Source organism: Clarias gariepinus, chromosome 17, assembly GCF_024256425.1.
Source record: "Clarias gariepinus isolate MV-2021 ecotype Netherlands chromosome 17, CGAR_prim_01v2, whole genome shotgun sequence".
NCBI classification, from domain to species: domain Eukaryota; kingdom Metazoa; phylum Chordata; class Actinopteri; order Siluriformes; family Clariidae; genus Clarias; species Clarias gariepinus.
Window position 1 is genome coordinate 24,003,408 of NC_071116.1, and position 14,781 is coordinate 24,018,188.

Below are 14,781 nucleotides of genomic sequence, written 5' to 3' on the forward strand. Positions count from 1 at the left end.
TTCCTGGTGTGACTCGGGCAGTTGTTGTGGCCATCCTGTACCTGTCACGCAGGTGTGATATTCGGATGTACCGATCCTGTTACACATGGTCTTCCACTGCGAGGATGATCAGCTGTCCTTCCTGTCTCCCTGCAGCATGCCTAATACACGTTCACGCAGATGAGCAGGGACCGTGGGCATCTTTCTTTGGGTGTTTTTCACAGTCGGTAGACAAGTCTCTTTAGTGTCCTGCGTTTTCAGAACTGTGACCTTAAATACCTACTTTCTGTAAGCTGATAAGGTCTTAATGACCATTCCACAGGTGCATGTTAATTAATTGATTATGGTTAATTGAACATGCATGGAAAACATTGTTTAAACCCTTTACAATAAAGATCTGTAAAGTTATTTGGATTTTTACAACATTATTGTTGAAATACACAGTCCTGAAAAAGGGGCGTTTCTTTTTTGGCTGAGTATATATATATATGACAATGACAATAAAGTTGTATCTATCCATCTAAAACACTAATGTGAGAACACCATGATGTGAGAACATTCAGTTGTAAGATCATCGTAATAAGAGAATGCTGAAATGAGAACAAATTACAGAAAGCGTAAACAAGTGTGAGTTCAAGGTTTATTTTTCTTTTCAACACATAGTTTTAGCTGATTAATAGAGCTAAATTTATCATAACTCCATGCCAAGAGTTAGGAAGACCGGTGAAAAAAAAGATAGCTAAGTCTTGAAATGATTGTGCAACTGTGTCCCAGTGCCAAACTGATGAGAAACTCGCCTCTTTCTTTCTTCCTTTCTTTGTCCTTCTGCTGGTGCATGCGTCTCATGCAGCTCGATCGTCTGGCTGCAGGTTGCATCACGTGAGAGCAGAAACAGCAGGAGAAGCGAATAGCCAGACTTTTCTTCATGACTGTAAGCTCTATAAATCCTTCCCATCTGTTACAGCATGCAGCCTGTTCTCGCTCGTGCCATGAGGGAGATGTTTTTGCTCACTTCCCTCGCGCTCCTCGGCTGCGTCCCTTTGACCGGCTCTTCTGCTCATGTTGACTCCATCTGGAGCACCCGAGGCTACGGACAAACCCGCTGCATGGATATCCCCGAGGACCTACGACTGTGCCATGGTATAAGCTACAAACAAATGCAGCTGCCCAACCTGCTGGACCATGAGAACATGATGGAGGTGAAGCAGCAGGCGAGCAGCTGGGTGCCGCTTGTGCACAAGATGTGCCACCCGGGCACGCAGGTAAAGCTCACGCAGATCATTTCTGGTCGTTGCTATTTTATGTGTTAAATAATGTTTTGCTTATTTCTCTTCATTATTAGGTATCTAATAGTTAGACAAGAGCGTTTGGATAAAGCCAAACATTAATTATGATTGAGGTTAAGACTAATTAAGCTCAAGATAGTTTATTGTATATGAAGAAATATATGAAGATTAACAATGCAAAGTATTTGTTTAAGATGAATAATGTCCAATCTGACCCTTGGACATTTCATAGACTCTAATGCTTTGCGATCTTGTACCAGCTCTTTTAACTCACCATCATCCGCCTTGATGGTGTCGAACCAGCAAGTCCTTTACCGGCCTGGTTTTCTTGCTCCACTGACCATTTATAGATTCTTGAGGTCTTTAGTATACATTATGTGCATCTCAATCAGCTTTCACTGTTCATGGTATGCACCAAAGCTTTCTCCAGCTCCACAATCTCTTTGGCCTTGATTGTTCTCCTGTCTGCCTTTTTCAGTCTCCAGGTTTCATAACCATAGGTTGCGATTGGCAATGTTATGGTTGCGACCAGACCAGGTGCTGCATTTAGTCGTGACACTTTGCTTTTGTTGAATTCAAATCTTAAGATGAATTTCCAACTTGTCTAAGCTGTCGTTCCATTAATTTCAAAAAATCCTTCAGCACACAATACATTTCTGACAGAAAAATGTTTATATCATATTCTAATGAGGCATGTGTTATTACTTATGTAATTAATTAGTTATTACTAAAATGAATGAATGAATGAATGAATTTATTTATTTATTTATTTATTACGTAGTCAAAAAGGACCAAAAGACAATTTCAGCGACATGTTTGAGAATCTGGCACACACACACATTAATTGTTTTTCCCCCCTTTTGTATAATTCCATTTTAAATCATGATTTATCCGTAGCAACTTTATTAATTTACTTAAGATTTATATGTCTATATATCATGATGAGAATATACTAACATTGTACAAAAAACATTAGATTAAGCAGAATTTGCTGCTGTACATTAAGATCCTGGGCTAAATAACATTAATATAACATTAATAACAAGGTTTAGAAAAAAAAAAACTATTTTCCACCCTTTAACTATTGTTCTATAAAAGTCAGTGCAGTATAAACATATTAAGCAACAATTACAACAAAAAACAACAACACAGCTTTAGGTAAAGCAACATGGAACAAATACCTAGCTTAAATGTCGAATTATGCCTCATGTCACATAAGTTAATAAAATATAAACAGCTGTACAAAATTGTAATGAATAATAGACAGTGGTCTAAATGATGTCTGTAGAAGGAGTTGCTTTATTTTATAAAATGTTAGGGAGGAGCCCCAGGGAATAGGATAATTATAATTAATAAATAAATAAATAATAATAATAATAATAATAAACAATATATTACAATATTACTATTATATTTTATAATAATATCTTTTATATACAGCGAATTGCTGTATTTTTATGTACTGCATGTATGTACGTAGGGATTTTTTACGTATGTATTTTTCTTTAATAAATCCTTAATTAAATGTTTCAAGTAATCTGTCTCAGTTTAACAACAACAACAACAACAAAATTCAGAATTCTTTACTGGCTCATTCAAATAATCAAACAAAAATAAGTATTTCCGCACTCAAAACAACATCATCAATTCACCTTTATGAGCATGCGGCACGATAATTAATTACCGTATAATTTCTATAATATATAAGAGATTTATTTAGACACTAACCCATCAAACTAAAGCAAAAACTACGAGAAGTATTTAAAGAAACACAATATACTGTACAGATGTTTAACAAATGCAGATACTTTTTTTAGACAAAGATAAGGATTTCTGTAGGATCACAAAAACAATAAATATTGCAATATAACGTATGTATATAAGGGGGCAATTATGTTTTCCATTTAGTTATAGAAATATTTGCCTTCATACGTAGTACGTATATTAATTTATACATGCATTATTTACTGAATATAATTACAGCACACATGCTTGGCAGCTTTCGCAAAAATGCACATGTTAAGAAAATTCTCTAATGGAATATATACGCATAATAGCATAAAGGTTTGCATATTTTTTGGATCAATCGGTTAAGGCAGTGGATTACTGCTTAGAAGGTCAGGGGTTCGAGCCCCAGCACCAGCAAGTTGTCACTTTTAAGCCCTTGAGCGATCCTTTCTGCTCCAGGGTGCTGTATCCTGGCTTATCCTGCGCTTTGACTGTGCTGTAAGCTACATGTGAACAATAATTAATAATTATTCATTTCTATCTATTTGTACATGAAAGACCTGCTGAATGGTCATAAAGATTTAAATGAAATGATATGTATTTGTAGCAATAGTGGACAGATCACGCTGTTTTTTTTTTTGTTTTTTTTTTTACAAATTTCCTGTACAGGATATATATTGTATATAGGATGTATATGAAGAACCAATGTGCTTGTAAATGAACAACAGTAAGTCTGAGTTGCGCCTATTCTTTAAATAAAGAAAACGTGTTATGATTGTTCCTGTTTGTTGTAGAGTGTTGTATAGATGCATTAATATTGAGATCATGTGACACACAGGTTAAATGTATTGAACTAATAATTGGTTGCACGCGAACTACTCCGGGGGTTTCACAGAGATGGACATGAACACCTTTGCTATCCTTACCCCTTATGCACATAAGTGTATATACATTACCAGTGCCTCTTATACATTATGTCAATGGTATGCAGGTTTTCCTGTGCTCGCTCTTCGCTCCAGTGTGTTTGGAGCAACTGATCAGTCCTTGCAAGCAGCTCTGTGAGTCTGTGCGTGATGCTTGCAGCCCCATCATGCAGGTGGTCGGCTACGTTTGGCCAGAAATGCTCAACTGTAGCAAGTTTCCACCTGAGGAGAAGGACTTGTGTATCTATATGGAGAAAAACCAAACGAGTACTCCTGAAGAGTCTGGTGTGTATATAATATCTACAGTATTTTATACAACATTCTATCTCATGTAAATAAGTCTCTTGTAGCTTTACAAAGTGTGTATAAAACATATTGAGTGTGTGCAATCTACCCTTAGTGTCTATATCTGCCTGCCATGTGTGGTATAATCACCTATGTAGCCTTATAATACTGTAGGTGGGTGTAAAATACTCTGCATAGACATGAATGGTGTGCACAATTCACTATGAAGGCCTATTGTGTATATAATATTCTGTATAACCTGATGTAGTTTTATATAAAGATTATCATCAATAAGCTTTATATATTTTGTATACCGATCTTATCTTATCTTATCTTATCTTATCTTATCTTATCTTATCTTATCTTAGCTGTATGTATTACAGAGACGTTATGTATTACAGACATTATGTTATTACAGGGACGTTATGTAGCTTCATGAATGTCAGCAAAAGGTCACCTTTTTTTTAAAAAAAAAGGCCTTATTTTAAATACATTTGGAACAGTCGTGGAGTGTATGCATTTGGTTTGATTTTTTAGTACAATTTTACAAACAGGCAACTTTTTCACTCTAAAACAATAAAAAAAAATTAATGAATTTCTTCATTGCTAAATAATACCCTGAGATCAGCTGTGAAAACATGAAGGTAACCCCTGTGGTGTAAACTTATTTATTCAGATGTGCATCCTTCTGATCGTACAGGACACACGCGTGCATGTCCACAATGTGACATCAAGATGAACGCAGATGACATCCTGGACAACATGTGTGCCAGCGAGTTCGGTAAGCAACTTTTATACTACTTCTAGCTTTATAATAAATACTACTGTAACACCAAACATTACATTACATTACTTTACTTTTTTCTAGAAAAATAAGTCATATTTAAAGTATCCACGTGGTGAATTGTAATGCATTTTATTGATAGGCATATTTATTTAGACTGTGCATAGCTTTTGTGTTATATAGTCTATTAAAGGATATGCAGATTGCTGTACCAACAAGGTCTGCCTTCTAAGTCCATATAGAATATTATGTACTATTACAAAAATGTACTTATTGCAAAAGTCTTTATTTTTCCCACATTTCTTCATATTCTGCTTTAAAGAGCCAGATCTTCGTGTATCTTAATGTAATCTTGAGAAATAGTTATCCAGGCGTCCTGGCGTCCGTTTTTAGTTTCTCATTTTTGGGAAGTTTTTGGCTCTTTTTTTCCTGTACCTGTCAGTGATTTTTAAGCCACACAGTGACCTATGAATCATTAAAAAAATATACATTAAAACATGAACCAGTGAGAAAAAGGTGCAGATGATGACAGGTAATAAGACGACACTGAATGCTGAGGGGTTGAAACAGACGAGAGGGAAAATGAGGCTGCTGCTGAGGTTTTTACATAGACAGACAATTTTTCAAATTTTATCTTAAGGAACTTTTCTTTGCTTTAATATATTTAATATGCAGGAATGAGAGTGGGTCAAGATGCACATAATACAATATATTATATACATTAGACACTATACACTGTATAAGTACCTACAGAAGATTACAGAGTATACAGTATAATAAGATATAGAGGTTAATGAAGGCTTTACTGTATACAGTTCTGTGCATATGATAGGCCTGTATGATTATAGTATATAGAATGCTCTATAAGATTGTATATTAAGGCATGCTTATGTCCTAAAGAAAAGTAATATCTTGTATTAATTTTGGTCTATTCACATTCCCACCTCTTTCACACAAGCATTTTTTTTCCCACATGTAAATCATTTTACATGAGTCATTAAATATCACATTCATTTCATGTCCGACATTTGGATTTATTTACCACTTAGACAGGAGCAATCAAAGCTTAGTGGTTAAATCCCAGCAGGACACGGCTGCCACTGTTGGGCCCTTGAGTAAGGCCCTTAACCCCTCAACTTTTCAAATGCGTAAAGAAATAAATCCAAGTTGCTCTGGATAGGGGTGTCTGCCAAACGCTGTAAATATTGGACTGCAGTTTCACAGGATACGCATACAGATGAGAAACATATGTTCACAGTGGGTTTCCAGTAAAATATACGTACTACATATTGTGAATAATATTTTATATAGCCTCGCAAGGTGTGCATTATCCTCTACATAGATTTATATAGACACATTTTTTTCAACATATATTGATGGATTTTTGATTTACATTTCAGCATTAGGCAGACGCCCTTATTCAGAGCAACTTCCATTTTTATCTCATTATACATCTGAGCAGTTGAGGGTTAAGGGCCTTGCTCAAGGGCCCAACAGGAGCAACTTGGTTTGAACATGGGACCTTCTGGAAAAACAAAACACTAATATATCGGCAAAATAAATAAATAAATAACAGGAAAATATTTGTAGGGCAGAAAAGATATCAGCGTATTATGTAAAAAAAAAAAAAAAAAAAAAAAAACACTTTTCAGACAGAAAAGAAAGCTTCTGCGCTTGCATGCATGAAAGGACGGTTACTAGTGGTGTTCAGTAACTGATCAGTTAATTTCCTTCTAAGACTGAGACTGTATTTTAAGCAAAGCGACACCAATTTTTGGCTTTGTTTCATTAAATACACAGTCATAGCTAAATTACTATTACTGCTTTTTATAGTATTTTTTTAATGTAAATTTACTTGCATGTGCCTAAGATTTTCTCTGTACTTTTGAAACTGATCTCCAGTTAAAGTGAATATAGCAGAGCCACCATGAAGAACTGGACTGTTCTGTGTTTAAGTGTGTGTAAAATGTAAAATGTGCTAAAGTAATGTAAAGTAAATACTATTTGTATTTGCATATTATTCTAGTAAGCTAAAGATCATATATCATGCTTTTTCCCCCTATACCCATCAGATTTATGAGTTTTTGAATTTTCGTGACTTTTCATGATTTTTCGTGTCTAAAAGCATGATCTTGGTTGTAAGTTGGTAGACACTTGGCTCGGGGTGGATACCAGAAAAATAAACAGTGTGATGGATCTCAGAGAGAAGAAAAAAATAATAAATTTGATCGTATCCTGAACCAAATGGAAAAGGTTTCGGTTGAGACTTGTATTATTTTGAAACTGGAAATATTAACACACAGTATAAAATGACTTTGCATTTTCTGTAAGGATCTTCTTTTATTGGATTTATGCTTTATTATATTTATTATATTTATTTTATTTGTAATGTGGTTTTCGTGTGAATGCAGCAGTTATATTTTAACTATGGATTTTCTTGTTTTTGTTTTTTTTTAATGCGAAAAAAATTAATTTAAAGCTTAGTAATTAAAAGCTTAGTAAAACAAATATTGCATGATACTGATATAATCTTTATTGTTTGGATAGAAACTCATGCATCTGGGTAGCACAAGTTTGACACGGATATTGTTCCCCATGTATCAGCTGACTTAGCTCCTAAAATTATGTCGTTTACTCTGAACGCGATCCTTGCCGTTTTTTTCTGTTTTTTTGGAAAAAGCTGAACTTTTTTTTTTACTGATAAGTCACACCAAACAAGAAAAACTATAATAAATGTTCTAAAATAATAATAAATGTAATAAGAGTACTGAGACTTTATATTCAGAAATAAGACATATTTTATATGCATTATTATAACAACACTGTTCTCTGAGGCAGCACTGTTTGTTTATGATTTTTTACAAAATCTCTACAAAAAATTCTAAAATAATAATAATAAAAAAAAGGAATAATTTAAGGCTAACATTTTTTCTCCAAAACACAAAACAAAAATCATGCAAACACATACATTATTAAACTGGTTTAAAAAAACATCTGGTATTCGAGAGCCGGGAAAAATTAAATCTGGTTTGAATCTTGGATACGGTGTTGAATGATTTTAGGTTTTTAAACGCTGTGTAACAGAGATGACATGAATAGATATTAGACATTATTAATCTATGAGAATTTAAAACATATGGAAACGTTCAGAGACTACAGTTACGTCTAAAGAGTCTGAGTCCATTGCCAAGAGCTCCCTCTTCATGTTTCCCCTGAGGCATAAATATAAGTTTTGCATTTAGCAGACACACGTCTGCTACACATATCTAGAGAAACTTACAATTTATCTCATTTTCCATCTAAACAGTTGAGGGATAGGACCTTTAGTGAAGCAGCTAACAGTGGCAGCTTGGTGTAGGTTGGGTTTGATCCAGATCCTCCACTCAGTAGGCCAACATCTTAACCACTGAGCTACCCCTGCCTGTAAGATAGCATAAGAGCAAAATATCTACATGTATAGCATTATACAAGTGGGTAAAAAGTTTAGATACTACTTTTGTAACACGCCAACAGAGGGCAGCAGAACGCACAGTCACAGGGAGCACCGACCTCCATAAGTCAGTGTGCCAAAAGACATCACCGTGTGCACAGCGGGATCTGTGCATCTGGTGCTATTCTAACCATGTGCATTCTCACGCCTGCTATTACACCATGGACAGCAAGTTAGAATAAAAAACAATCTAATCTAACTTGGTCAATATTGCTTGCAAGGTTTACATTATTACATTCCAGTGCATTAATATTATTATTGTTGTTGTTGTTATTGTTGTTTTTCAACAATAAAAATTATACATTAGAGCAAATCTTTAGGATAATTCTCTATATTTTTAACATTTTTTTTTAGAACTGCTGCCCTGTGATTCTCTGTAATATGACAAGCAACATTTTGGTCTCAATCATGCAAAAAAAGAGTTTGTTAAGGGACTGACTCTTTATGTATTTTGTGTTATGGGTGTCATGTTTATATAATACACTCACAACTCACTGTAGCAATGATTTGGCTGCATGGTTGTAGGAACCCATGTAGAAGTAGAAATTAAGAATAAATATAAAAATCCTGCCCTGCTCCAGTCTCACTAAACCTTACAAAAAAAAAAGAAGAAGAAGCAAAATAAACACTTCAGCCCAACAAAAAAGTTTTGGGCTCACATGCCGTACTGTAGCATGAATTGTTTTTCTTGGTAAGGAATTGCCCTGAAGTCTCTAACTAACCGTGTCCCCGGAACAGCGCCTTACTTCTTATTTCCTAAATGCATTATTAGTGTTTTTGTAAGCATTTTGTCTTAACAACTTCAAGAAAAAGAAAAATGTAATTAATAAAAAATTATTTAAAAAAAATATCACTTCTTTTCTTTTCTTTTTCCAATATAGCTGCTCTAATATAAGCGATAACATGAACTGGTTCTTCTGCGTTTCTTCAAGTCTTGTTCGCAGTAATAATGTGGCCACTTTGTACAGAACATTTTTAAAAGGCGTTTAGGAATGAGGTCCACCGGTACAATGGCTTGTGTGTGTGTACAAGAAGAATAAACACACGAGATTGTGTTGCAGTCATGTTTGCTTTTGGATCTGCTATTATTTTGTCGAATTTGGTAAACGCAACCCGAGCGGCCGAGGTTCCCTCCTTTATTCCTTGAATCGATTAAGAGTTCTTGCAAAACAACATGGTCACGCTGACATGCACTGCAGATTATCTGATTTAAACCAGAAATGGGAGATTTTACTTTACCGAGAGCAGAACACTTCCAGTAACTAAGGAACAGTTTCGACAATGCGGACCGAGATAATATCGCTATCAGGAAGCCTGCGTACAGTTGCTAACGGCAACATTGTTTAGCAGGCAACTGTTTAGAACTCGGAATCGACAGTTTTCTGTGCGACTCTGTTTAGACTGTTTCAACTGCTAGAAATTGTGATGAATTTATGTTTGTTCTTGACATTTTTTTGAAGACAAACATTTTTCATATTGAGCTATGAATGGTTTCAGCCTCCATACGAGACCGTGCATATTACCCATAATGCACTATGAGAATGTCACATGATTTATCACTGATGAGTCAATAATAAATCAATGTGCATATTTAAATAAGCATAATATTTATATTATTTTATTAAAATAAAGGCAAAGAGAGGCGAAGAGAGAAAAAGAATCAAGTTTAAATAAAGAAAGGAAAACAGAACAGGAAAATAATTAATGATGACCTTGTGAAAGTTAGTTTCAGTTATAATAGATTACAGCAGCAAAAGCGTCCTAAATGTTAAAATGCCCAGAAATTCGAGACACTTTTTATAAATGTAAAATAAATAAAAACTTTTTTTTTTTCTTTGAAATTTTGGTCTGTTTAATAAAGCCTTAATGTGCAGCAACGTTTGTTAAACAAAACTGCACCTTTTGTTTCGTTTTCTTTTTCTTTAATCTGTCATTAAGGTTGATACTAGATATGCAATCCAGTATAATAATTGATCCTTGATGTGCCTGTGACTTCATTCGCGAGGAACTTGATTGCACACTCATAAGCACATAAAAAAAATGTCCAACGCCATCTGTTGAATTTTGGAATTAACTACAAATTTTTGTGTGTTAGCGTGAAGTGCGCGTAATGAACTTGTGATATCCCCACATATTATTTTTTCACAAATATCTTCAATGTACAGACACACCAACTTTACAGTTTTATTACTTGTACAGCTGACACACACTGTTCATATAGTTTTTTCATTATCAGCCCACGACTTGTGATAAAGAACTCAGGAACTCAATGGCCTGCATGCTGGTTTCCCCAGAGTATTCCCACATTTCCATTAGCTTATTATTGTTAGTTTTAAAATAAAAAAAAGTTATGGGCTTTTTTTTATTATTATTATTCTTTTATAGATATGAGTCATGCGCTTCAGACAGAGCCAATTAAATCTGGCACGGTGTATTCTTCTTCTATGTTTGGTTAAGCATAACTCTGTCACCGCTCATCAGTGCTGTGTCCCACCGCTCAGTGTGTCCTCTATAACACAATACACACATATTTATAACTTATCTAATAAATCAGTTAGATAATCAGAGAGATATAAAGAATACAGACAGAAATAAGAAGAAGAGGCCAAAAAAGCCCCAGAAATACTGTTCGCCTGTTTCCTTCAGCTTCATATTACAATTCTTTGAGAAATGCATTTTAATGGAGATTCTGTTTAAAAAGTTTAATAAAAAATGAAGAAACAAAGCAATTACCATAGAGAAAGACAGAGAGAGAGAATTTTGTTCCACCATCTATAGGCTTGCGGGGGGCCTGGAGCCAGGAGACTTTAAAAGAATTTATTTAAACACTTCATGCTGTACAAAAATAATCAGTGATTGTGTAATGTGAGAACAGCTACTATCTCTCCAAAAATACCCTCCCTCCCTCCCTCGCTCCCTCCCTCACTCCCTCCCTCACTCACTCCCTCACTCCCTCCCTCCCTCACTCGCTCCCTCCCTCGCTCCCTCCCTCCCTCGCTCGCTCCCTCGCTCCCTCCCTCGCTCCCTCCCTCGCTCCCTCGCTCCCTCCCTCGCTCCCTCCCTCGCTCCCTCCCTCGCTCCCTCACTCCCTCCCTCACTCCCTCCCTCACTCCCTCCCTCACTCGCTCCCTCACTCCCTCACTCGCTCCCTCCCTCCCTCCCTCCCTCACTCGCTCCCTCCCTCCCTCACTCGCTCCCTCCCTCACTCGCTCCCTCACTCCCTCCCTCACTCCCTCCCTCGCTCACTCACTCACTCCCTCCCTCACTCCCTCCCTCGCTCACTCACTCACTCCCTCCCTCCCTCCCTCGCTCGCTCGCTCGCTCCCTCCCTCCCTCCCTCGCTCCCTCCCTCCCTCACTCCCTCGCTCACTCACTCACTCCCTCCCTCTCTCCCTCCCTCCCTCCCTCCCTCCCTCACTCACTCACTCCCTCCCTCCCTCCCTCACTCCCTCCCTCCCTCCCTCCCTCCCTCACTCCCTCCCTCCCTCCCTCCCTCACTCGCTCCCTCACTCCCTCCCTCCCTCCCTCACTCGCTCCCTCACTCCCTCACTCGCTCCCTCCCTCCCTCCCTCCCTCACTCGCTCCCTCCCTCCCTCCCTCCCTCCCTCGCTCCCTCCCTCACTCCCTCACTCCCTCCCTCCCTCACTTCCTCACTCACTCACTCACTCCCTCCCTCACTCACTCACTCCCTCCCTCCCTCGCTCCCTCGCTCGCTCCCTCACTCCCTCCCTCGCTCCCTCCCTCCCTCCCTCCCTCCCTCACTCACTCACTCCCTCCCTCCCTCACTCGCTCCCTCCCTCCCTCCCTCCCTCGCTCCCTCACTCACTCACTCGCTCCCTCCCTCACTCCCTCACTCACTCCCTCCCTCCCTCCCTCCCTCACTCCCTCACTCGCTCCCTCCCTCACTCCCTCACTCGCTCCCTCCCTCACTCCCTCACTCGCTCCCTCCCTCCCTCCCTCACTCACTCACTCACTCACTCACTCACTCACTCACTCACTCACTCCCTCCCTCCCTCATTCGCTCCCCCACTCACTCTATCCTAGGGCTAAATTTATTTCTTTATTTATAAATGTATTATGCTTTATTTATAAATGTATTATTGCTGGGCATACACACACGCTCATTCACAGACTACGGGCAATTTGGGAATGCTAATTAACCTAATCTGCATGCCTTTGGACTGTGGGAGGAGACCCACCATGCACAGGGAGAACATGTAAACAGTAAACTCCATGCACACAGACCCCGGACAGTGGAGGTGCAGAGCGACAGTGCTAACCACTAAGACAAAACTTAAGTTTAAAACTTGCAGGATCTGGGCAAGTGCCGTGCTTTCAGGAAGAGCTGCTGTATTTACCTTTATCAAAAGGTTACACACTGGGCTTCCCTAAAATATATATATATATATTATTTCTAAAAATAAATAAAACAATAAATAAAACAATAAATAAATTAATTAAAAAAAAGTTTTTTAGCACAACATATAAACCTCCCAATTATGGTGTGGGACAAAGTGTGAGGACTTTGGTTTTATTGTGAAAAAAATGAATGAACAAATGATACACTGAGATCCCATTTTACATTTAAAACGTTTGTTTGGTTTCATAAACGTTTTGTTTTTCGTTTTTGCTGATTTGTTTTTGAGTTTTTAGGTTTGTTTGTTGCAGTTTTTTGCAGTTTAAGACCATTGTGCTTATATCAGATTTTTATAATCCTGGCCCGTTAAAACATTGATATGATTAAAAGGAAAGCTAAGACCAAAAATTTAATTTCAGTTTTAAAGAGTAATTCAGAATAGTTCAGTAGTTTTTCTGTATCTGTTTAAATTTCTTTTTGTTAAGTGTCTCTGAAGGTGAGAAATGGGCAATATTTCAGCATTTCCCGACAAATCAATAGTTCTATCATTGAACTTGTACTTTAATCATTACTGGTAAAAGCCTTAACACATAATAAATCATTTTTTTTCATTTTCATTCCAACACCATGATAATGAGCATTATGTTACCATCTGTCTCTGATTCAGTTCTGTATTCTGTAGAAATAAACCACAGCTAATTTGCAACATAATCTAGAACAAGGATTTGTTACATCTGTTCCAGCAGAAGTACAGCAGGAGATCATTTTACTGATTTACAAATGATTTAAATTAGTGTTAAAAAACGTTATCACCTGTATTCATCTTTAAACATCTGATAATGTGTTCCAAATCGCATTTCATCCTTCAAGTGCTTAATTGCTTGTTGAACCTCCCAAGAGATAAACAATTATGTTGAATGTGTGTGGGTTTTTTATTTTATTTTACAATTCCCAAATTACAAATCTAATAGTTTGTTGTATATTTGAGTTGCAGAAATAATGTTGATATTAGTGATATAATTAAAAAGAACAAGAGTTAACATTTTTCTTTTTTTCCGATTTTAGCAATCAGAGCAAAAATAAAGAAAACCAAAATAATCGCTGAGGATAAGAAGGTGATTCTACATAAGGAGAAGAAAGCCGTATTGAAAGGAGTCCTGAACATTCAAAAAGGGAAAAAGTTGATGTTGAATCTAAAAAATGGAGCTAACTGTCCCTGTCAGCAACTGGACAATATAAAGAATCCTTATCTAATCATGGGGCGCAAAATAGGAAAACTCTACTTACTGATTAGCATCTACCACTGGGACGAAGAAAACGAGGAGTTCAATAAATTTCTTAATCGAACCAACACGCACAAATGTTTTACTCACGGTACAGGTTTTTAATTTCCTAAACCCATAAAAAAAAGTGACACGAGTGGCTATCATGCTCGTATCATACATGTTCACTACATGGGTTATTCTCTGTTACTCACCCGAGGTATTCTTTATTCAAATAGATGACAAAATGATCGCATTATGATGCTTAAAGATATGTATTGTATTATACAGGATATGGATCACAATGTATGCAGTAGGTTTGGTAAACAAATTGCCTGCAAAGGAGAAGTGTGAAAAACTGAACTGGATACTGTAATACTTTCATTTAATATCTGGGAAAATTAGTTGAAATAAGGAAAAAGTTGTAATTAAAGTTTGATAATTTTTTTTAATTGTAATATTTTAAAAATTCAATAAAAAAAGAAAAAAAACAATCTGCAACTATAAATTGTAAGAGTGATCTTCTGCGATATTTCAGAAATGTGTAACAATATGCATATTATCATATCTACAATATCATCGAGCACAATCAATAATCAATCATTTGCATTTCAGCATCCAATATAAATACTAGAAACAGTTATGGAAAAAAAAAAAAAATCAGTTTCTTATGTTTTATTCTTACAG

General features: G+C 36.7%; 1 protein-coding gene across 2 annotated transcripts; it reads left to right on the forward strand.

Moving 5' to 3' along the window:
• Positions 1 to 824: 824 nt before the first annotated feature.
• On the forward strand, positions 825 to 14,514 carry sfrp1b (secreted frizzled-related protein 1b). 2 transcript variants are annotated; one of them, XM_053475857.1, is made up of 4 exons: positions 825 to 1,241; positions 3,985 to 4,201; positions 4,878 to 4,982; positions 13,898 to 14,514. In XM_053475857.1, the coding sequence occupies exons 1-4, from the start codon at positions 945 to 947 to the stop codon at positions 14,218 to 14,220; spliced, it is 942 nt and encodes a 313-aa protein (XP_053331832.1). In that variant the 5' UTR covers positions 825 to 944; the 3' UTR covers positions 14,221 to 14,514. The 2 variants fall into 2 exon arrangements, with proteins under 2 accessions (XP_053331832.1, XP_053331833.1); XM_053475858.1 differs by having other exon boundaries at positions 4,902 to 4,982.
• Positions 14,515 to 14,781: the final 267 nt, after the last annotated feature.